At 34.3% G+C, this 23,574-nt stretch overlaps 1 protein-coding gene across 1 annotated transcript in view; it reads left to right on the top strand.

Moving 5' to 3' along the window:
• CSMD3 (CUB and Sushi multiple domains 3) overlaps window positions 1-23,574 on the top strand; it is a 509,139-nt gene that overhangs the window by 216,072 nt on the left and 269,493 nt on the right. Inside the window, exon 21 of the mRNA XM_021706867.1 lies at window positions 16,412-16,528. Within this exon, the coding sequence (XP_021562542.1) occupies window positions 16,412-16,528 (117 nt within the window). The remainder of the gene's footprint in view (window positions 1-16,411; window positions 16,529-23,574) is intronic.

Raw genomic sequence — 23,574 nt, forward strand, 5'->3', positions numbered from 1 at the left:
GAGTGCCTGGGAATGTTAGATGCTCAGAAAATATTGGCTGAGCAAGTGAGGCACAAACACTGAAACTGACATTTCAACACAAGTAGATAAAATGCAACAACTTAAATATTTTCAAAAATTAGTAACTATTTATCTGAAATAAAGATACAGAAGAATATACCTTCCTTCTAAGAATTAGGTTTTCTAGAAGAAGTAATACTGTGTGTTTACAAATAGTATACATCTATATAACTCCCTATATACAAGAATAGGGATACAGTGAAAAAGAACATTTCAGGCAGGACAGAGAAACTGTGATATCATTGTGGAAGGTAACTACAGACATTGTAGTCAGTTGAATGACCCTAATTGCATTGTACAAAATTGACACCGAGATGATATCATCTAGGGCAGATTTTTCCAAACTATGTGTCAACACCAGTGAGTCATGAAATCAATTCATTAGGTATGACCAGCATTTTTATAATAGACATAGAGCTGAATCAAATACAATTAAAGTAAAAATAAACAAAAGGAAGAAAACATACTGTAAAGTTATATATACAGAGATAAATAAAACACGGTAAGTAAACATAGACCCACACACACATATATGCATGTGCATTCATTCAAGTATGTGTTTGCATTGGGCCATGGTATAAAGTATATTTCTTACTATAAGTCTGAATTAAAAACAAGTTTTGGGTGTCTGATGCACATGGTATTTTCCTAGTTGTAGAATGTATTAGCTTATTAAAATTATATGTGCATGATTTCTGACTTATACAAGTCACTTATGCTCTCTTTGGCTTATTTTATCTCATCTTTAAAATGTAGATAATTGAAGTCATTTACTTCAAAATGTTGTTATAAGAAAGCAAGAAATATTGAACATTTACTAATTGATCCAGCAATTAGCAGAATAGCTAGCTAGTTTTTGACTTTCCATCCATGGTTTCGTCTATCAGAAGATAAAAGGAATTTTTAAAAATTATAATTATTTTAGACTTAATTCTTCCAATGAAAACAAAATGATTGATGGTATGGAAGTTTATAAGAAACATAAGAGAGTGATCATATTGTCTTAGAATTTAGTCATACAAAAGAAAAATCTGTTTTTAGCAGGGAAAATATTTTATACTTAGGAAACCACTTTTAAAAATGTATTGTCAGAAATTATTTGGAAACTATGGAAAATTTCTGAGTTTAGAATTAAATGTCTAGGAGCCAGATGCAAAATAACCAAAAGTCCTGATGGAGGAATAGCAAAGGAAAACAAAACTATAGAACAATAGGATGGGTGTTAGTCACAGGGATAACCTATTCAATAGATGGCTTTCAAAGACAGGTGAGAAAGTCAGGAGCACCAGAGGACAGCATGCAGTCATTAAGTATGTGGCTGCCACAGTAATCCTGTTCCTTTCCAATCAGTTTCTATATTGGTAGGTCATGGGAATGTTCATTTTGGCATGCAACGTGCCATAATATAAGCAAATAAGTCCTGCTGAACCAAAAATGTTTCATAGAATCAATTATAGCCTAATTAATATATTTATTGTTGGTTGAGTAGTCTTACCTACAGACAATTTAGATAGTACAGCAGACCTGAGTTCAAATCCTCTGACACAGACAATTTAGAGAATACAGCAGACCTGAGTTCAAATCCTCTGAAACAAATCCTCTGAAGCAAGCTGAGTTTTGACTTAAAACTCTAAAACTGGATTAATAGTTATTTGTTTAGTGGGTTACTATGAAGATTCAATCAATAAACACAACACATGCAAAAGACCTTGTAAAGTTCCTGACAAACACTAGCATATTAAAATATGGAAGTTGTGATTTTCAACACGGTGTTCCAAAAGAAGCAAAGTGCTGGAAAACACACATTGCATTATGTGTTATGTTTTGGTTGAAATAGTATAGTTCTGGCATTTTAATTTTAATTTAATATAATTTATCTATGCTTTTATATGAATATACAAATTCATTCACTCCTGAAAATTGAACAGAAGTTGAGTATTTTTAAATTTCTCTAAGACATAATAATTTTTACCATCAGTTAAGTTGGGTATCGTTGCAAATTTAATCAAGTGCCAAAATATTATGGAAATCAAATAAAATTTGTTTAATGAATTCCCTGAGCTATTAGAAAAGTTGAAGATAAATGTATGACCATAGCTAATAATTTCTGGTATAGTTGAGGAAAAAAACATATGTTTTAGAATTAGATATATTTAATCCTAAACAATGATCAAAAAAAAAGTTCCTGGGTCAGCTATATGACTTTATTCAAAAGTCATATTTTTGACTTTATTTATTTAGTATACCTAATTATGAGATAACACTGTATAATTTATAGAGATGTTGAGAAAATTATCACATTAAATAACTTATTTAAAACATTTGACTTCATGGCCATCATTGTCACACAATAAGGAGCACTTAATACACTTTAATTTCCTTATCAATGTTCCTCTCAATTTAGGTCTTATCCCACAGTAAGAATCCTGACTAAATTCTTTGAGAATATGGATGCAGTAATAGTCCTAACTAAAGCCTCTGACAAAATTTTGACTGACTGGTAGGCTTTGCCTTAGAGTACATAAGTAGTAAACATGTCTAATTGTTTTCTCTCACAGTGATTATATACAAAACTGACTGACTTTCAAACATTATAACTTAATACTTTTAAGACAAAAATAGGTGTTTAAAGCATTTGTAATAGAACCAGAATAGTTTGTTGTTATAAAAACAAATTATTTTTATTTATTTTTAAGATAAATTATTTATTTTATCTGTTATTTATATATTAACTAAGAAAATAATACAAAAATATAAAATGGCTTATATTTAAAATAACAGTCATTCCTCTATCTTACCCCCTCTATCCTCCTGTTCCCCTGAAGCTGGCCTAATAATTTCTATTTGTCATTGCTCTAATGGCCTCTTCTATAATGCCATAGAACATATGAAGTTCTTTTTCTCTATTTGCCGATTTTAGGTAGTGTCTACTGACACCCTGATACAAAATACAGGGCATATTACATACACAGCCCCTCTCTTCAATGTTCTAGAGCTACATTATTTTGGGCCATTGTAGTGATTGCCTTTGTCATGTGTTAACATGCTTATGCCATTAGTTCTCATTTTATCAGTATTTGGGAATTAGGTGACTGGCTCTCTGCTGCTCTTTAATCTAGGTCTTATCCCATAGTAGGAATCCTGACTTAAGTTTTGAGAACATGGACACAGTAGGAATCCTGACTAAAGTTTCTGACAAAATTTTGACTGACTGATAGTCTTTGCCTTAGAGTATATACATAGGAAATTGGCTATTTGATTCCAAAGTGCCAAAATAAGGAAGTCTTTTTGTTTATTTTATGTAAAAGTAAATTCCAACCTGACTATACTCTGTAAACTCTTAGGATACAACTACACTTTGCTTTTTCTTCCAATGTTGCCTTAGTCTCACCCTAGAAGAACATAAGTTCTGTGGAGTCATGGGCTACATATTCTCTTTAACCTGTAGCATATCAATTTGTACAAATAGGCACTTATTAAATACCGGTTAACTTAAACTGACCCATATGAATTTACAAAGTTTTTCTATTTTAGAAGACAGATGTTTTATCATGGCTTAGGATTAAGTGTACATTTTAAATCTGAAGAAATTTTTTTTAAGAGCTTAAATTGGACTCTGGGAGATTATATTTGTCAGAAGTAGATTCAAAATGATTGTATCCTGTGGTAAATCCTGCTCAGTGATGAGAAACTCTGCAGTTTATCTCATGAGAATGTCACATATATTAAATGATAGTGGAACTGCATATCTGTACCTATAATTCATTTTGTTATTTAAAAATGTGTTTAGAAAATAATTTCTTTTTTATTTTTCATACTTCAAAAAGTATCTGTTGAAATTCTGGATTATCTAGTTATCTACAGATATACTGGATTAGAGCAGAAATTATATATCATTCTAGTCCATAATCTTACTCAATATTAGGTAAAGGCAATAAGACACAGATAGTGACAGATTCTGTATTTTTGCCTTAAGATTCATTATCTCACTTAATCACATTGCCTTGATTTATTTTATCTAACGGCATACCCTAATCCAGAGCACCAGCCATCTCTTACCTCTCAGCCTCTCCCCTAACTAGTTTCTCTCCTTCCTCTGTTCCCTAAACAGTATCTTCTGAACACAGTGGAGCAACCTTTAAAGCATACTTCAGATTATATCATGTATTTACTCAAAATCCACCAATGTCTTCCCAAATCAGAATAAATGCCAGAGATTTTATAAAGCTCTGCGTCATCTGCCAGCATCCTCCCTGACGTCTTTACTATTCTCTCCCTCTACTACACTCTCTAAGTGACACTGGCCTCCTTGATATTTCTTCAAAGCACCAATCATGCTTCTGCCTCGTGGCTTTTGCTCTTATTCCTCAGCCTGGAATACTCTTTCACCAGCTCACTGGTTGGCTTGCTCTCTCATTTCCTTCAGGCATCTAATTACTTGTTTTCTTACTGGAAAAAAACAAACAAAAACTATTCCTATTTATCATCCTCCTACTCCTCAGGGCTCCCAGGATGGAATCAGTATCTATTCTAAAATTACAACTATATATCCTTGTTAAAGATTTATCTAATGAATGTAAATCCCTAGATATCATAGGGACTTGGAATCTTGGAAGGTAAATCATTAAATTTGAGAGTACTGGCCACAGCATCAATGCAGTATCTTGAACTTTTCCACTATTATAGCATATGGTAAGCATCCAATTGATAGGCAATTATAATACAAATCTCTGTAATATAAATATATTTGGACTGAACCACTAGTTCACCAATGATTCCAAAAAAGGAGATCATTTTGTTTATTTATTTATTTATTTATTTATGGCATTCAAAAGTACCCAACGCCTGATCCTGCATTAAACATTAGGGATGAAAATATGATCCTTGCCCTTAGAGACTTTATATTCTGATTAGATACAGGCAGGTAAGGTCCATGGCTAGAAGTGAAAACAATACTATAAGCGTAGCACAGAAGAGTATCTGACCTAGTAATGACAAGAGATCAGGGAAGTCTTCCTTGTGAAAGTGACGCATCTACTGTGTTTTTAATGTATAAATAAGGAACTAAGTGAGCCACAAGAAATGAAGACATGTTGTATTTCACAACTAGGGTTCAACATATGTAAACACGTAGAAGCAAGAGTAAACAGGGACTACTGGAAGAACTTCAAGTAGTTCAATAGGGCAAGCACATAAGGAGGATTGTTAAGAGACGACAGCGACGGTTTATCTGTATTGAGCATTTTTGACACATATTATTTTATATCTCGCCATAACTGCATGAAGTAGGAACTATTAACATTCTCATTTTACAGATGAGGAAACCAAGGCACAGAGAGCTATTTAGTCACTAGTTCAAATTCACACATGCCTAGCAATCTTGTTGCAGATTCATTATCTTAATCACTGTACTAAAAATAGGCTGGTTAATTCTGAAAGAGACTTTGTATTGATCTTTTTATGTTATTAGAGCATAAGAATGACTGTAATATTTTAGTTGGTTTAATATTTCACAAAGGGATGCATGTGATCATCTAAAATACCTTTTTGCATTTCATCTGAAACAGAACTCTGGATAGAATGCAAAGGCCTTAGTAGATATACATAGCCAGTGCCGACTTCATTCTTTTGAAAACATGCAAAAATATTTGTAATACCTTTACTTCATTCATGTTAATGTAAGTCCTAGATTATGCAAAAGAACAAAAGATCGAAGTAACTCAATCACTGATGACCTCTAAGTCTGTCCAAAGGGCATAAACATGAATATGCTTAGACATTCAGTAGTCATCCAGCACCATTCTTTGTTCAACTTCCAACAACATGTAGAATGATAAAACCTTTTAAAAAGGAGAGTCTTCTTACCTTATCAACTAATGAGAAAGCTTTGAAACAAGCACACTGAAAAATAAAAAGTCCATTTCATAGTTATAGATTTCCGACTTTAGAGTTATCTCAAATTAGCAAACTCATGACCCAGTTATAATAAAATCATATTGTTTGGGTACATAAATAAGTAAATAATTTCACTTTTGTTTCAGATTTTCAGTTTAGATGGCATGACTTACCTTGGATTGAGATCCTTATTTCGAATATCCTTGAGGTTTAAATAATGTGTTTAAAAAGTGAAATAAGTCTACAGTCCCATGCCATTGTGCATGCGTATAGAGATTATGTAGTTTAATATATGGAGTCATCTATTTGATGTTATTTAAATGATGATATAATTAAAACATATAGATGAAAGATTTATAAAACATAGGCCTAAAGGTAAATTATTTCTGAATATCATTAAATATCTTCCTTTCTTCATCAACACATAGGAATTTTGTTCACAGATAAAATACACAGATCATGTGTCGGAACTGTGTTCCATAGAGAATGAAATGTACTTTGTATTGAAAAAAGTTAAGGTAGCATTGAATAAAACCAAAGTATGTTTTGTTTTCATATGATGGAGGAAAAAGTATTATATAAAAGGAAAATAAAGTATTATTTTAAATGAAACAAGAAGAGATGCTAATGTTACTGAGCTCTTGCTATATTACAATAACTCCTACATGCATTATCTCTCCAGTTGGCCTCCTGTATGCTAGCCTAGAGAATCACTAACATTGTTATAAATAAATCCCTGCTGCTATGGATTCTGGAGCATACTATGTAGAGTAGCCAATGTAAGAAGAAATTTGCAAATCAGTGCCTATAATTCAGAGCATATTGGTTGAGTAACCCTAATTCAATTTTCTTGGGACCAACGTGTTTCAGATTTCAGATTTTTTTTTCAATTTTTTTCAGATATTAAAATATTTATATTATACTGGCTGAGTTTCCCCAATCCAAAAATTCAAAATCTGAAATTGCTCCAATGAGAGTTTTCTTTGAGCATGACCTTTGAGTGATACTCAAAAAGTTTCAGATTTTGGAGCATTTCAAATTTCAAATTAGGGATGTTCAATCTGTATTTTCTTGTGACTACTGACTTGGAACTCATATTTAAATAATATCTTCAGATGTACAGTCACATAATTTCTCTTCGTACTAAGATGCCCCCCATTCTCTACTATCATGTAGCCTACATCTAAATCAGACTTCAAATGTACCTTTTTAATGTATTGTCAGTTTTTATAGATTAAAAAAATTATACAGAATGATTAATCAACTCAGCAATTATCTGCTTAAAGATGAGGAAAGTAAAGTATGTTCACAGTAACTTTTAGAAGCCATGGCAAGATTCAAATGGTATTAGGGAATGGTAGTAATTAAAATGGTATTAAGATCATAAGACAAGAAACCTAATGATAGCCAAATCTTTACTTCTTTAGGGCAATAAAGATCCTACTAACAGAGTTCATTTCATGAAACGTAGAAAAGGAAGTAGTTTTATTATTGAATAAGTATATTTAGAATGTAAGGCAGTCAGTGAAGGGCACTACAAAGACTAGACAAAATCTCACACAAGTTTATACAGTAAAGTAAAAGCAAAAAAACAATTAAAATTTCCTTTGTCTCATTGACAGACATATTGACGTATCTTGTCTCTGGTATGCCTTGTGTGAGAACCTTCAGTTAATTTCAGATTACAATTCCAACGATCAGAAGGCTTGCACTATAAAAGCAAAGGGTACACCAATTATTTTCTAAGATCCACTCTAAAGGAGGAAAGCAGGTTGCTGCTTCTCTCTCCTTGTTTTACAAAGAAAATGTCATTGTTTTTACACTTACGCTTCAACCAACAAGCCACTTACTCCAAGATTCCTAAGGGAGATATATGCTTAAAAGAAGACAAATTAGAGCTTTCTGTGCAGCAGGGAATTTGATCTCTAATCCCCAAATACAAATCAAGACTGAATTAAATAGGAGAGTTAGTGAATAAAACAGACATATTTAGGCTATGGTTCTAGATAGCCTCAAACTTATGCCAACCCTAAGACAGGACGTTTATCCCTAATTTCCAAACCTGAGTTTTCTGATTCAGGGAAGATCTGGTCTATCCTGCAGATCAGATCTGAGAGAAAAAGAAGAGTAACTAATATTTTCCAGTTCTTATTAGGCTGAAACAAAAATCTCTGAGCCAAGCTCTCTTGAGGAAAAGAAAAAATAGAGAAAGAATGGTGGTTTGGGAGTAATCTTATTAGAATAAGGGGTTTCTAAATTTTATGCACACTCTAATGAAGCCTATAAACCCCTTCTTAGAATCATCTTTTTAGGTGCATGAAATAAAATAACACATATAGGCTTGAAAGGGAAACCAGTTATATTTAATGACAGTTGTTGTAGTATATAAAAACTATGATTGGAAAAAACACATTTTTGATGTGGGGATATATGTGCTTCTTAATTAATGCATTATATTAGAAGTGCTAGCAACAGTTCTAGTAACTACTGAATTTTCAGTTGTGACAAGCATACAGAATATTTTGATGCATCTGTGACAATTATAGTGTAATATAAAAAATCTGCAAATTCGGTTGGTGACAAAGTTCCAGTTACTTCTAATATTACTGTGCTTTGTTGTCTACATTTGTAATTAAATGCTAAAATTCAGTTAGGAAATGTATTCAGTTAGAATCTTGAGAAACTATAGACAATTTTCTTCATCCAAATTCATGGAACAAGGAAAAAAACCTGAGATTATAAGGAAGAAGAGAAAATGGACTATATTCTCCTCCCATTTTCTAGCATAAATGGCTCTTTTCACCCCCCTGGACTTCTAAAGAATAAAGAGTAAAAAGAAATAGAGTAACATGTCTACACTGACCTTCAACAGCCAGGCAGTGACCCCAACACTTGAGAAGCAGCTGAATCGAGTTGTAGATTCTTCTTCCTTTGGGGTGAAATACTCTGCTGTTGATTCTCAGGGGAAATTAAGAGAAGGAAATAAAAGTCATGCACTCCTTCTAGAGGGCAATAAGTGCAGGGTCACTTAAAAGCATTCCTCTCTGTCAAGGGGAGAGTTTGACAGACTTCTAAGAAAGTTCCTCCTGCTATTTGTTCTACGTTTTGTACCTTCCTGGGATTAATGAAGTTAGTATATTTTCCTAAGACCTTCCAAAAGCTTTATTATATTGCCACCAGAAGATTCTGGAGTAAGTCAGGATAGTTCTTTCATTCATTTTACCTAAACACGCGCTATATACCAGATCTAACAGACACTTCCTGCTCCAGTTCCAGTTTCAGTTTATATTTTCCTCTCTTTTAGGACTACTCAGTCATTAAATTGTGAGTGAAACTAAAATTCATACCTAAACTTTTCTGATTCCAAAGTGTTAGGTTTTATATTGTATTCTGCTATGCTATCATAAACAAATGGTTTTAAAAATCTATGAATTTTATATTCCATATATCTAGTCACTAATGAGCTATTAATAAATAATATTTCTTATTTATCATAATATAGCATATATTTATTAGAAGCCTATTATATAGACACACTATACTAGGCTTCAGATGTTTAAATTGTAGGTGAAAGACAAAAAAAAAAAACTTTTTACTTATTGGAACTTGTAGTCTAGAGATATAGACATTAACCAAAGAACCACACAAAATAAATACATAATTGCAAACTGTAATTACTGTCCTGAAACTAATTTATGAAGTGCTGTAGAATGAGGACTTCCAAACAAATCTAGAAGTCAGGGAACACATTCCTGAGAAAGCAACATTTGTGAAGAGATTTGGTAGAAGTGAATATATTATTACACAAGGTTTTCCCTTCTAAAGCCATTTTTAAACTAACATGTTAGTTGCTTTAAGTAATTTTAAATAATAAAAGATTTTCATACTAAAAAACAATGATAGAAATAAGATATTAACTAAATGATAAAAAGGATTTTAGTTTCAAAAAGTACCAATACTTCAAATCAGTTTAAGAAACTGTCTTCCACTGGCAGTAGCAATGTATTGTCAGGGGAGAAGAGGGACACAACATCTATAAGGGTACCTGATCTCAAATCAGGTGAAGTGGGGACCAACGTGATACCCAAACTTTACCTGTACTATGATCACTTGTATACCTAATCCTGAATTGTACCCCACATCTTTGAAATTTAAAAAAAAAAAGGAAATTGTCTTCCTATACACAAAATCAGTCTTTTGCAAGGACTTGGGGTGGAGACAACAAGAAGTAACTGCAAATAGGTACTGGATGTCTTTGGGAGAGGGGAAAAAAATGTTCTTAAATTAGTGCTGTTGGTTATGCAACTTGTGAATATGCTAAAAACCACTCAATTGTATACTTTAAAAGGATGAATGTTATGTATGTGAATTATATACCAATTTTTAAACGGGGGTAAAAAAATGAGTGACATAAGTATCATAAATTAATTGTCCCCCTTCCAAAACTCTTATTAGTAGCAGAATATGTGTATGGTCACATGAAAGATATATTCAAGGTATATAGGTATTCATAGGCCATTGTCATAAAATGACTGTTCTTTCTCTAAGATCATAGTCTTATGGAGAACACAGCACACAGTGTGCTGAGGGTTGAAGGTGACACCTTCCTCACCAGCAAAATCAAATGAATGAATCTAGGCAACCAGTGAGATGACAGATGTAGAAGCTCACTTACTCACTTACTGAGTCATTAAAATGGTTTAGAGACCACTGATACCACATTCAGATGAATTTTATTTTTTAGTATTAAGAAGTGTGAAACAACACAAAATCAATTCATATGCGATGGAGCATTATTAAAGGCTTATCATTTAAGGCAGATAAACCAAATGAAGTACTTATGCTTATTTAGGAGCCATGAATAGGGTCATGAAAGGAATGTCAGGATAGTTAGGCATTTTCACTAAGATCAAGGTCTTGAACAAAAGAAAGAAAGAATAATTTTAATCATAAAGTCAATACTGGGAATAATAGCTGTCTGCATTCAAATTCCTATCACAGACTTTAAGGGTAAGGAAAGGTCTTCTCCTAAAAAGAAAAAATATTCCATGAGAGATATAGCTTTCAAACACATTCTATATTAGGATTTATGATTTGTGACATTCAATCAGGCTATATCAATGCATTAGTAATTTCCTAGAAATATACCAGCAGTTTTGTAAGGTACAGCAGTTCTTTCAAACTGAAGGAATCACAGGCCACATCTAGTAAATTATTGATTTAATATACCACATTGCTCTTCTGTGACCTGCAAGAAGTCATCACTTTTGAAAGTTCCTAACTTGCTTTCTGCAAATAATTTACACATTACATAATAATCTTCATTACAGAGTATATTTGATAATAAATTATACATTACACAAGTGAACAGACAGATGTGAAATTTAAAGTAGCTTAAGACTATGTTGCATGTATTATAATGTCTTTAAGAAGCAAGTAGTATTTCTTTCACACAAATGTTTTGAGATTCTTCTAATTCAATCAGTGGTAAGGTATTTCTTTTTCTTCTTCCTCTTCAATCCTCCTTTTTCATCCCACACACATAACCCTGCTCAAACCACAGGAGGAAAATCCTTTTCATTGGATGATTAGGGTGTAGTCTCATGGACTGATTTCTCTGAAATATCACATCTATTTTCTTTGTCACTGCATACTTAATTTGGGGAGTAAAACAAGAATATATATCGTATAATGGGATCACAGACACATTTTTCTTATACAAATCAAATCATAAAAATTCAACCAGCAGTATTTTTTAAAAGTTAACAAATAGGAAAAGAAATAACAAGAAAAAGTAATAAAAAATTAGACTGTGTGGATGATTTTACTCACTGAATGAGGGTATTCCTTAGTCCACACTAGCATGGATCTGCTGCTATAAATTGGTAGACATGTGATTGCTATTCCCTTAATGAAACTCGGTATCCATATAGCTTTCATATTGCAAACATCTTACCATTGAATATATTTCTAATGTTTAAGCTACATATCTTTCATGTACTATTGTCCCTAAACATAAAGCAACAGTGCTTCCTGGTAATCAAACAAAAGGTTTATAAGGATTTTTTAGAAGAGAGTATATCTGGATTTTGTTCTGAATTTAAGTAATTTTTCTGGAGTAATTTCAACAGATAAAATATATGTGTGGAACATCATCTTCTAGTAGACTAGTCTTGCAAGCACAGTTCATTTAATCATCCAACAGACCTTTAAAGAGAACCTACTGTGTACAGACACTGTCCTAGAAAGAGAGGAGATGCATGATAAGACTTGTGTGTCAGAAAACTTGTTAGCAATGCTGTGAACTTGTGACAAGTGGGGCTGGGGTCTGATGGAAAAGTCTGTACAAAAACTGTTGTAAGTCTGCATTGTGGCGGTGACAGAGGCATAGAAGATGGAAGTTGATAAGCCACATAAGAGTATTCACAACAAATTAACACTGAACTGGATCCTGGGGTCAGGGAGAAGGAATCAAGAATAATGGCATTTTATAAGAGGCTAAGTTTGGCATTTTCAATCTCCAAAAAAGACTCCGTAGGTATTTATAAAACATAGTTATTTAGTCCTGCAAAATTATAATTAATTACTATCAATTACATAAACATTAGAATTATTGCCAAAAAGGCAGCACATTTTAGAATCATCAGTTTGACCTTTTGCAAAATGTGTTATTGAGGACACTGGTCCTGCGAGATATTACATGGAAAAAGAATTAAATAAGTTTGTGAGAAAAAGAATGATATTCCCCAAACCTTCTAAAGTCTCAAGTCCTATAGAAAGGGGTTTTTTCTTTCATCTATGTGTTTTCCACATTTAATCAATTATAGAACTATGTATTCTTAAGATTCATATGTTCTACAAACATGCTATTAAAATATAGATTTTTGTACGACGTGAGTTATAATGAGAAACAGGTGAATTCTTGTATTTAATACATTATAATGGATATAGACTGTTTAGAGAAACAACAGCCAGTTTGACAAAGGGTCCAGGTGTATTTAGCATATGTCAAACAGCTAAAATCAGAATACTGTTAAAAGTCAAGGCTTGCTTTTATCTTCTACTGATTATTAAGAGTTATAAAGATAAATGTTGCCCTTTTCTCTACCAGCCAATAAGATGACATTAAAACAGAAAGAATATGGAAAGCTTCTAGAGAGAAATATTAGGTGAATCAGTGAAGTCAGCCTGGCTTAGTCATTATTTCATTTATATCTTGTAAACATAAAATAGATTATAATAGATCTACATCACAGAGCATAGTGAATTTTCCTTTACATATATTAATAACATATTGAACAATTATTGTCATTTCTTATAATATTATGTATGATTGACTATAAATTAGGCCATGCTGTAGGCACTGACCAGAAAAAAATATAAAATTATGGCCACCAATACAAATAACAGCATCTAACATAATATCAGTTATCATGAGGACATGTGATAAAATTGCAACCATATATATATATACATATATATATAATTTTCATGGTTTTAAAACATAACCCTTCATATTTATGAACAAGTGTTTAGACAAAAGCTGTCCTAAGTGTCCATTATGCGAAATAAAATATATGAAACAAATTGAGGCTGTCAGACACATGTTAATTTGGAATGGCAGAGTATTCTAGGCACAGAAGTGAACTTGAGTTAGAAGCTCGCAGTTTGACAACTACTTTACCAAATATAAAACTAAGAGTTTTTGTCATATTTATTCAAAGTACTGTAATTTTGATTTTAGGGAACCTTAAAACCAGAAGGAAAATTAACAAAAACATACTGCTCATTTCTTGAGTGATTCCTTCATCAGCACCATTATGAGTTGAATAAAATTGTCAATGCTGAAATAAGAATACACCTAACTAATCTTAAACAATAATGAGTGATGAGAGTGCTGCTTCTTTGGTTGTCATCATCATTGTCAACTTGCTTTGAGAGAACTCTAATTTTAGTATATTTAATTATAACTATTTATTACCCTTTTATAGAACACTAAAGAAAACAGGCAGAACACTCATTAGCTACTCTACTCAATACAACATATTACTTGTGTTGTGTGTATTTTAAATATACTGTATTGCTATATTTTAACACTGTGGCCAAGAATCTATCAAAAGGGTTTACTTTTCTAAACTGTCACGACTGTTCTCAAGACACCTAATACATCACCACATCTAGTGCTCTTTCAAAGGAAAATTCAAGCATGAACTTCAATAAATTCCCAATATGAAACCTAAACCTATCTATTTCTAGTCTTCTTAAGCCTTTTATTCAAGTCATAGAGGGGTGCCACTACGGGTGTGTAAAGGTAATCACTCCACTTTTGTTCTTAATCTTATCTCTAGGTTAATGATCAATCCTGATTTTTCCCTTTGTAATGATGACTTCCTGAGCTTTGCATCATGCCCAACTACTCCCTACAGTGTCCTGGAATTTATGTCAAGATTCTGATTACTTTTGTATTCCTTTATATACCACTTACTCATCTAACTACAATCTTCCTCCCAGCTCTAGCTTAGGGGTTGTGAAACTTCTGCAAAGAGCCAAATAGTATTTGGGGCTTTGCTGGCCACATACATGTCTATCACATAATCTTCTATAGTTTTTGTTTTGTTTCTAGCTCTAAAAATGAAAAGCCTTTCTTGGTCCACAGGCTGTATTTGGCCTGCTGGCTGTAACTTGCAGAGTATTGCTCTAGCTGAAACGACTCTATTAATAACACCCAAATCCTGCTTTTTGGTGTTTAAGGGAAATGGTAAATTATACCCTGTTCTTCCTGCACAAGTTCAAAGCCGATTAAGAAACAAGCTGAAGGAAATTAAGCCGTCCGCTTTAATATTAATAATAGATGAGGAGCAGTAACAACAGGCTTCCTACTGGCTGTTTGCCAACAGCCACAGCCCTCGCCCTGGAAGTCGCCTTGAAAAACTGACAGAGTAGAAGAGCACACCAGAAAGCGATCGCGGCAGATGAGGTAGCTCTCAACAGAAAGGTTAGAAGTTCCTGTCTAGGCTCACCCATCAGAAAGCTTATTCTATATCCAATGGGGGGGGGGAGCAGGCCAATGTACCCTACTTTCTGTTTAGGAAAAAAAAAAAAAAAAAATCCCTCATTATGCAAACCACAAGCCCTGGGAAGAAAATCTCCACTCCCTTATACTTCAAATTTCCAAGTCAATCTGGACTCCATTTTTATTTATTAACAACTTTGTTACATTTAATTCTTGGAAGACTTTCTTTTCATTGAAACTCATCTCCCTTGGCCCCCAAGAGTCTATTTTCTTCATAACTGTACTCTCTTCACTGATTCTAAACCTTTAGTGTTCCCCAGGACCTCCTCTTTACCCATCTTTTCCCATTCTACATACTTTTCTGAGTGATCTCATTCACTTAAGGAATATCAACTACCGTCCATACACTTTCAATATCTAAATTTCTATTATTAGTAGTTCAGATCTTGAGTTCCAAAACTATGAACCTTTTTTTTTTTTGAGTTGGAGTCTCACTCTGTCACCCAGACTGGAGTGCAGCGGCCGCTCCCAGCCACTGCAGCCTCGACCTGCCGGCCTCCGGCGATCCTTCCACCTCAGCCTTCCAAGTAGCTGGAATTACAGGCGTGCACTACCACACCCGTCTGATTTTTGATTTATTGTAGAGATGAGTGCTCGCCAAGTTGCTCAGGCGGGTCTCGAACCCACGGGCTCAGGCAATCTACTCACCTCAGCCTCTCAAGGTGCGGGATTACAGGCTGAGCCACCGAGCCCGGCTAATTATGAACCTTAGTGCATCCCCTATTTTAAGAATAACGGGACCACCATCTACAAATTTAACAAAACATTGGTTTTCCCCTCATCTTTTTAATAAAAGTACCACATTTGGGACTGAAGTAGCAAATAAGTCTGCCCCCAGGCACCATCAGCAAGTCCTCTGACTTCAAGGCAAATTGTATAAGTAGATAAAAGTTGATGAGAAAATAGAATACTTAGATGAATGGGTGAACGTATTTGTATAACCATCCATGTCCCCCATATAGAAATGCTTAATTATATGATAGCATCATCAGAGTGAAATGTGAGTAGAGTTTTGAAACCTGGCAGCAAGTAAAATAATTTTTCATTTGCATATGTAATTTCTCATCATTATTGAAAAAAGATGATTAATGTCACACTCTGATCATAGATGAAAGCAAAACCATTATTATTACCTTTACAGATAACACCATTATAATGTCATTATAGTGCATGCTTTGCTTCTGAAACACTATATTCAAATATTTTTAGAGTTTTGTTTGTGCACAATTTTTTTTTAATATTATACACTGGAGAGTCTTGTTAGAAGTTGAAAATAAAATTTTCTTCCTAAAATCCAGTAACTATATTTTTTATATCAAGAAGGTAATCATAGAGTGCATTTTAATTTTTTCTAAAAATAATGTTTTTATCATTTTTTTCTAGCACCCTGTGGAAGTCGCTCAACAGGTTCAGAAGGCACTGTTCTATCACCAAACTATCCAAAAAATTACAGTGTGGGACATAATTGTGTTTATTCTATAGCAGTTCCCAAGGAGTTTGGTAAGTAAGATTCATCTCCTCATGTAGTATATTTCATTCCAAAGATGCTTTATTTTTTGCTATATGCTTTTGGATATCTTTATAAAAATATCTACTATCCCAAAAGGACTTTACTCTTCAGTTCTTTTTAGTTGATAGCTTTGTAACAATAAAATTTTGAGGCCATTTTACTCAATCTGAATTTACAGTCAAGTTCACAGGTGAACAACAATATAAAAATGAAAACAGGATTGTTTTTAATTTTTAAAAATAAGTATATCCAGTAACCTTGCAAGTGCCTTTATATTGGAATTCTATAAAATGGGAAATTAACAAAGCATAAGGCCAAGTCTGTTCTGCAAGACATATATAAAGTAAAATATAGAACTATTACAACAATAACAAAGTGTTTACAAAATAATCATATTAGTTTTATAGTTTATTAACACCTTTCCAGAATGAGGAGATTTGGGGTTTAACCATCTAGTTTCTGGGATAGCAATGAATATAAAAGACAGCAAAGGACATTTCAGCTCATGTTGTCTACTTGACAATCTGTTGTTCTGCATCAGCACTAAGAAGACAATGTGTCCTTTGCTGCCTTCACATCTCCCTGATCACAAGTCTTAGACGTCACTTATCTGGCTTCTAAAGATTTTAAATCTGAGATTCAGCTGGATTTAACACAGGTTAAGCTGTGTTCATAGATGGATAGTAGACAAAGGAAGTTTAGTGAGTAATAAAGGGTGGGAGAGGATGAAATTTCATAGATTTCTAGAATTCGGATACATAGCATGGCTACATGGTAAAGGATTTGCTATAGCTGTAATGAATGTCTGGGTCTGGATGACTCAGTATTTCAGCTAAAGGATATGAATTTTATCATTAGAGATTGTTGGATAATATCTTGATTTAACATTGCTACTGCTGATATATGAAATAAGCTGATGCTCCAGTCCAATGTCTTATAACCAGATACTATCTATATATCTTCCTTTTCTTCCCTCTGAAACAAGTCAAAGATCCTCACCTTACTTGAGAGCATTGTCATCAGAAGTGAAGTACTGAATCTTTTATTTTTATATTGATGTAGAGTGATGATGCCAGCATTAGGAAAGTGTCTGTTTCTATACTCTGCAAAGTATATTTCCCCCTAGCATATTGATTTGTTGAATCAGAGTTGAGCTCTTTGATAGTAAGTGAGGAGAATGACAGTTTAGAATGGAAAATATCTTCCACTTAATTGTTTTTTTTTTTGTTGTTTTTGTTGTTGTTTTGCCTTTTGTGTCCTCCCTTTACTAGAGCGGTTTATGCTACACAGAAGCCAAAAATGTTACATGGTAGCTGACAGTGTAACTGACATAATTCTTTTTTCTTTTCTTTTCTTTTCTTTTCTTGAGTTGGAGTCTTACTTTGTCGCCCAGACTGGAGTACAGTGGCCACTCCCGGCCACCGCAGCCTCGACCTGCTGGTCTCCAGTGATCCTTTCGCCTCAACCTTCCAAGTGGCCGGAATTACAGGCATGCGCTACCACGCCCGGCTGATTTTTTTTTTTTTATTGTAGAGATGAGGTCTCGCCTGCCCAGGCCGGTCTCGAAACCGCGGGCTCAGGCAATCCACTCACCTCAGCCTCCCAAAACCTCATATGCCATATTGCCTCTGAATAAGTCTAACACGACATTTTTCCTTCAAGATAAGAACAGAGATACTTTCTTCAGATAATTCCAGATGAGCTAGTTGTATTTCTTACAGGTCATGTGATACCAAATTATTTTTGTCTGGTATAGAATTGAACTCTTATAAATCAAATAGTTATATAATGTAACTCTCTCTGTGGACACTAAGGAAGCATCTTTCCTTACTTCTTCCTAGCTTCTTGTGGCTCCCAGCAACCTTTGAGGTTCTTAGACTTATAGCTGCTTCAGTCTCTGGCTCCATCTCCACAAGATCTATTTATCTGATTTATCTGTCTGTCTGATTCTGTCCTCTCCTCTCCTTATAGGCACTATTTATTGGAATTGGGATTCACTCTAATCCGGGATGATCTCATCTTGATCCTTGGCTAATTACATGTGCAAAAACCTTGTTTCCAAATACAGTAACGTTCCAAACTTCTAGATGGGCATGAATTTTGGGGAATACTGTTCAATCTACCATAGAGGATAAACTATATTATCACAATTTTATGAGGAAGATCGTAACATAATTGCTCTAGAAGGCTTATATCAAATATTAACTGTGTAGACTGCAAACTGACATTTAGATTCGGAGAATTCCAGCATGGAAAACATCTTGAGAATATCCAGAACAGTTTCATGTTTGGCCTCCCAGATAGTTCCACTTCCCAGAAGACCCATTCTGAAGGCATATTTGTTAGTGTAGCTTATTCTTTCCCAAAACTAGTTTTCACCTATGGAATATTGGAAATGGGCATAAAAACCTTCTTCTGTTTGCCCAATTAATCTATGTTCTTGTCTATCTTTTGTTATTGGTGCCTTCTCTTAGTTGCCCAAGATTCAAGTTTACAAATCCTTAAATCACCTGAAGTTATTGTCTGTCTAGTCTACTCTGTGACAGTGGCAGATAGAGTTGCTAAAATCTTTTTTTTGTTTTTTGAGTTAGAGTCTCACTCTGTCGCCCAGACTGGAGCGCAGTGACTGCTCCCGGCTACCGACCTGCCGGGCTCCGGCGATCCTTCTGCCTCAGCCTTCCAAGTAGCCGGAATTACAGGCATGTGCTACCACGCCCAGCTAGTTTATGATTTATTGTGGAAATGAGGTCCCGCCAAATTGCCCGCGGGCTCAGGCAATCCACTCACCTCAGCCTACCAAAGGCGCGGCATTACAGGTTGAGCCACCGAGCCTGGCTCTAAAATCTTTTTTGTATTGTTGTCGGAGAAACTTTTTAAAGAAAGAAAGTAGCTGTCCCCAATTTGAACTTCCTTCCTACTTTCACATATTTTATACTTGTTTCTTATTCACAACCACTATCTTTTCCTTTTTTCATTTTGAGGTTTTTTTAAATTATTATTATAAAGATGTGGGGTACAATTCAGGGTTAGGTATACAAACATTGATTATGCAGGTACCCTTGTTGATGAGGTATGCCCCTCCCCCCCTTAGCAGTCTCTCTCAACTGCCAATCCCACTCCCAACCCCTGACAGTTTCCCACTGCTGCCATTCCCTTTCTTATGGTATCATAATTGTTCAAGGTCCGCTTATGAGTAAGAACATTTGGTACTCTGTTCTTTGTTTCTGTGATAGATCATTGAGTATGATAGACTCTAAATCCATCCAAGTTGCTGCAAAGTTCATGTGTGTCCTTCTTTATGACTGCATAATATTCCATTGTGTATATGTACCTCTATTTTTACTATCTCTCATTGCAGTTTTTTTCTTCTAGTCAATCTACAAACATCTTTCCTTATGACATTACTTACAATATAGGATATTAAAATGTTATTATATTTATATATATTGTATTATATATTTAATACATTTTTATTTTATGCTTTTTAATAGTATATTAAAACTGATAAGTAACAACTATCTCATTCATTTTTATTATATTCATTGAACTTAGCATTTTCTTTTGGACTGATAGGTAATTACATACTGGCCGCTAAGTGCAATTTACTTTTGCATTACATCTTTCACATTTCTGCATAAACTGTTAGACTGTAAAAGTAATCTGAAAATTTAAGTTCTCCTCAGAATTTAGAAAATAAAAACAAAAACAATAGATTGAAACTAAGATGCACATGTGTTATCTCTAAATGTACAGATACATGTTTTTCTGTTAAGTATCTGCACTTTAATATATGCTAATGTAGTTTTGACTTGCATATGTAAAGTTTAACTATTATCATTTTTTACGTTAAAAATGGCAACAGCCGGGCTCAGTGGCTCAGCCTGTAATTCCAGCACTTTGGTAGACTGAGACGAGTAGATTGAGCCCGCAGGTTCGAGACCTGCCTGGGCAACTTGGTGAGACCTTGTCTCTACAATAAACCAAAAATTAGCCGGGTGTGGTACCGTGTGCCTATAGTTCTAGGTACTTGGAAGGCTGAGGTGGAAGGATCGAGGCTGCGGTGGCCGGGAGCATGCCACTGCATTCCTGTCTGGGCAACAGAGTGAGACTCCAACTCAAAAAAAAAAAAAATTACAACAATTCTTTTGCTCTTGTATATTCTGCTTTAAACTCACACATATTTTAACCACTTGCCTTTTGATCTTAGGTCTGTGTTTTAAAAATGATTCAGCATCATTTACATAATGTATATTGTAGCTACCCATATTTATACTTAACTTCTTGTCATTAATTTCCACCATGTTTTGGTAACAAATTGTTTTTTTAAAAGTTTTTTTGCTCACTAGGTAAGTAAATCATTTTATTGACATTTTATTTTTCCTGGTACAAAATTTTCAGTAGTGAATGAATACTAAAGAAGATAAATAAAAACTTTTTTATATTTTATATTTAAAACTCATGACTCTTCTTTTTTAACAGTACAATTGCATCAAAATCAATGGTTACTCTTATCTAACCACTGAATTTATCTTTCAGTGACAAATGTTTATAAAATTTGTGTTTATTTAAAATTTGCACTTGTGTTTATTTAAAATTTGCATTTTCAATTTGTCATTACTTATATTTGGAGCAATGGAAAAGAAAAGGGATCTCTTTTATTTTTCAAATTGATAGTTGCTTTAATGAGCATGTTATTTTTGTGCCTGTAAGAAAGGATGTCCCTATTTTTTGTGTTGATCATTTTAGAGAAGGGAAATACGATTATCATATGTGCTTATGATTATATTATTTAATTTTGGGGTCAAATTTCTAGAATTAGGTTTCATCATGTTTTGGTCATTTGGTTGAAGAGAATCTATCCCTTTCCCTTGCATGCATTTCAAAGACTGTTGAAGATTCCATGAAACCTGAGATAAAGCCAAGTGAAAGCCAGGTAGAGCTGTCTCAAGCTGAGAGCTGAGGACAATAAGTGTAGTATCACATTGAAGATAAAGGCTAAGAGGTTTTTGAAATAGCACTAAACAAGCCTGGCTCAGTGGCTCAGCCTGTAATTCCGTGCCTTTGGAAGGCGGAGGTGAGTGGATTGCCTGAGCCCGCGGGCTCGAGACCCGCCTGGACAGCGAGACTTCATCTCTATAATAAATGTTTGAAAATCAGCCGGGTGTGGTAGCGCATGCCTGTAATTCCGGCTACTTGGAAGGTTGAGGCGGAAGGATCGCCAGAGCCCAGCAGGTCGAGGCTGCGGTGGCCGGGAGCTGCCACTGCACTCCAGTCTGGGTGACAAAGTGAGACTCCAACTCAAAAAAAAAAAAAAAGAAATAGCACTAAATAGAACATATGATCCAAATCAATAACAGCAAAGTATTTACTATCTGATGATAGGACGGAGTTAGTAATTTCAGTAGTATTGATTATGGGTCCTTAATGTGTGAGAACACAGAAAAAAAAGATTGCAGAAACATATTGTAAGGTGCCATAAGTTTTCCAGGTTTAAGAAGCTCGAAATCAGGTTATTAAATGGAGAAATTGTGGGGATAATCACTTTTTCCGTCTTTAAATAATTCTTCTATAATAGGTTTCCATCTATGAAGGCCCTATATTATTTTACATCGGGGCATTTTAACTAGCTTTTAACTGAGGGTAAAAGTCCATGGAGTTTTAATTTGTCAAGCCTATTGTAAGTATCAAAGACTTTTTTTTAACTTTTTTGCTTCTTTGGTCCATTCTCCATGACCACCATAGAATATTTAGGCAAGGCAGTGATTCTGATGATTAAGATGAGTTACACTTCTTCACTATTTTATATTTCATAACTCCTTCAGATTATAGGATGTACCTTGCTTAAATTTAGTAGGTTCCCCAGGAATAACTGCAATCTGAGTTTCTGTATTGATTAAACTCCTTTAGATTATAGGGTGTACCTTGCTTAAATTTAGTGGGATCCCTAGGTAAAACTGTAATCTGAGTCTCTGTATTGATTAGAGTCATGAAAGTTTGCCAATTAGTGCATTTCAAGAGACATTAACGTTAATTTAGAACCCATTGTGTAGAGATACAAAAAACAGTTGTAACCTTTTATATTTTTACTTTATAAATTATTCTGCAAATTTTTTATTTCTCACTGGGTCACACATTGGATTGTTCTCTTTTTCTTGTTTTCTATTTCCTTTCCTGTTTCTAGTTTGTTGTTGTTTTGGTTTTGTTTTGGTGGTTACTACATATACTCCAGAGTGGAGGAGTTCTCTTTACATTACTCATAGAAATTTCTTCCTCCAAAGTGTTTCCAATCAGTAACATTAGGGACAATGATTGCTTTATAGGGTCTAAGAACCCTGGATTTGTATTGATTTTGCATCAACTCCTTAGGACACATAGATGCCATGAGTGTTTTCCTTTATAAGCTGGAAGACCAGGATCTTTGTTACAATAGAGGCCTTAATAGCAGTATTAGCAAAGGCATTTTGTAGGATCTTAGTGAGTCACCTACTTTTATTTTAGATGGCAGCACATGGTAACTGCTCTTTCTCACAATCATCACCCAATGATCCCATACATTCCACAGGGTATCAAAGTTTTCCCTGCATTTTTCTCTAGAAGAGGGGCTAGGGCCTGGTTGACATACAACTAACAGTCACAAGGTAAGTATGAGTTGTTCCTCTAACTAATGTTCCTCCATTAGTCACGGTTTATGCTGAAATCCAGATATATGACTCAATATGAAACACAGAGATAGTCCAGGCTACAACACACAACCCAGGGTTATTTTAATGAGAAGCTAACTCGTGATTCTAAATTCCAATTATTAACACTTCTGATGCAGTTGGACTAAATCTATGATGGAGATTCGGTAGAACTCCACAAATGCTGCACAAAGCAGGGTGGCTCAGAGTGCAAGTTTACCAGCAGGTAGCAGAGAGAGTTGCCAAGGCAAAACAAGAGAAGAAAGACATCCATAGTCATCATCTCGACTCCCTATCACTGCATCAGTTGTTGTGGTCACCCTATAGTTGGTTTGGATTTCAAGACAGATAGCATC

Source organism: Carlito syrichta, unplaced genomic scaffold (assembly GCF_000164805.1).
Source record: "Carlito syrichta isolate Samal-C Ts95f unplaced genomic scaffold, Tarsius_syrichta-2.0.1 Scaffold316182, whole genome shotgun sequence".
Lineage (NCBI taxonomy): Eukaryota > Metazoa > Chordata > Mammalia > Primates > Tarsiidae > Carlito > Carlito syrichta.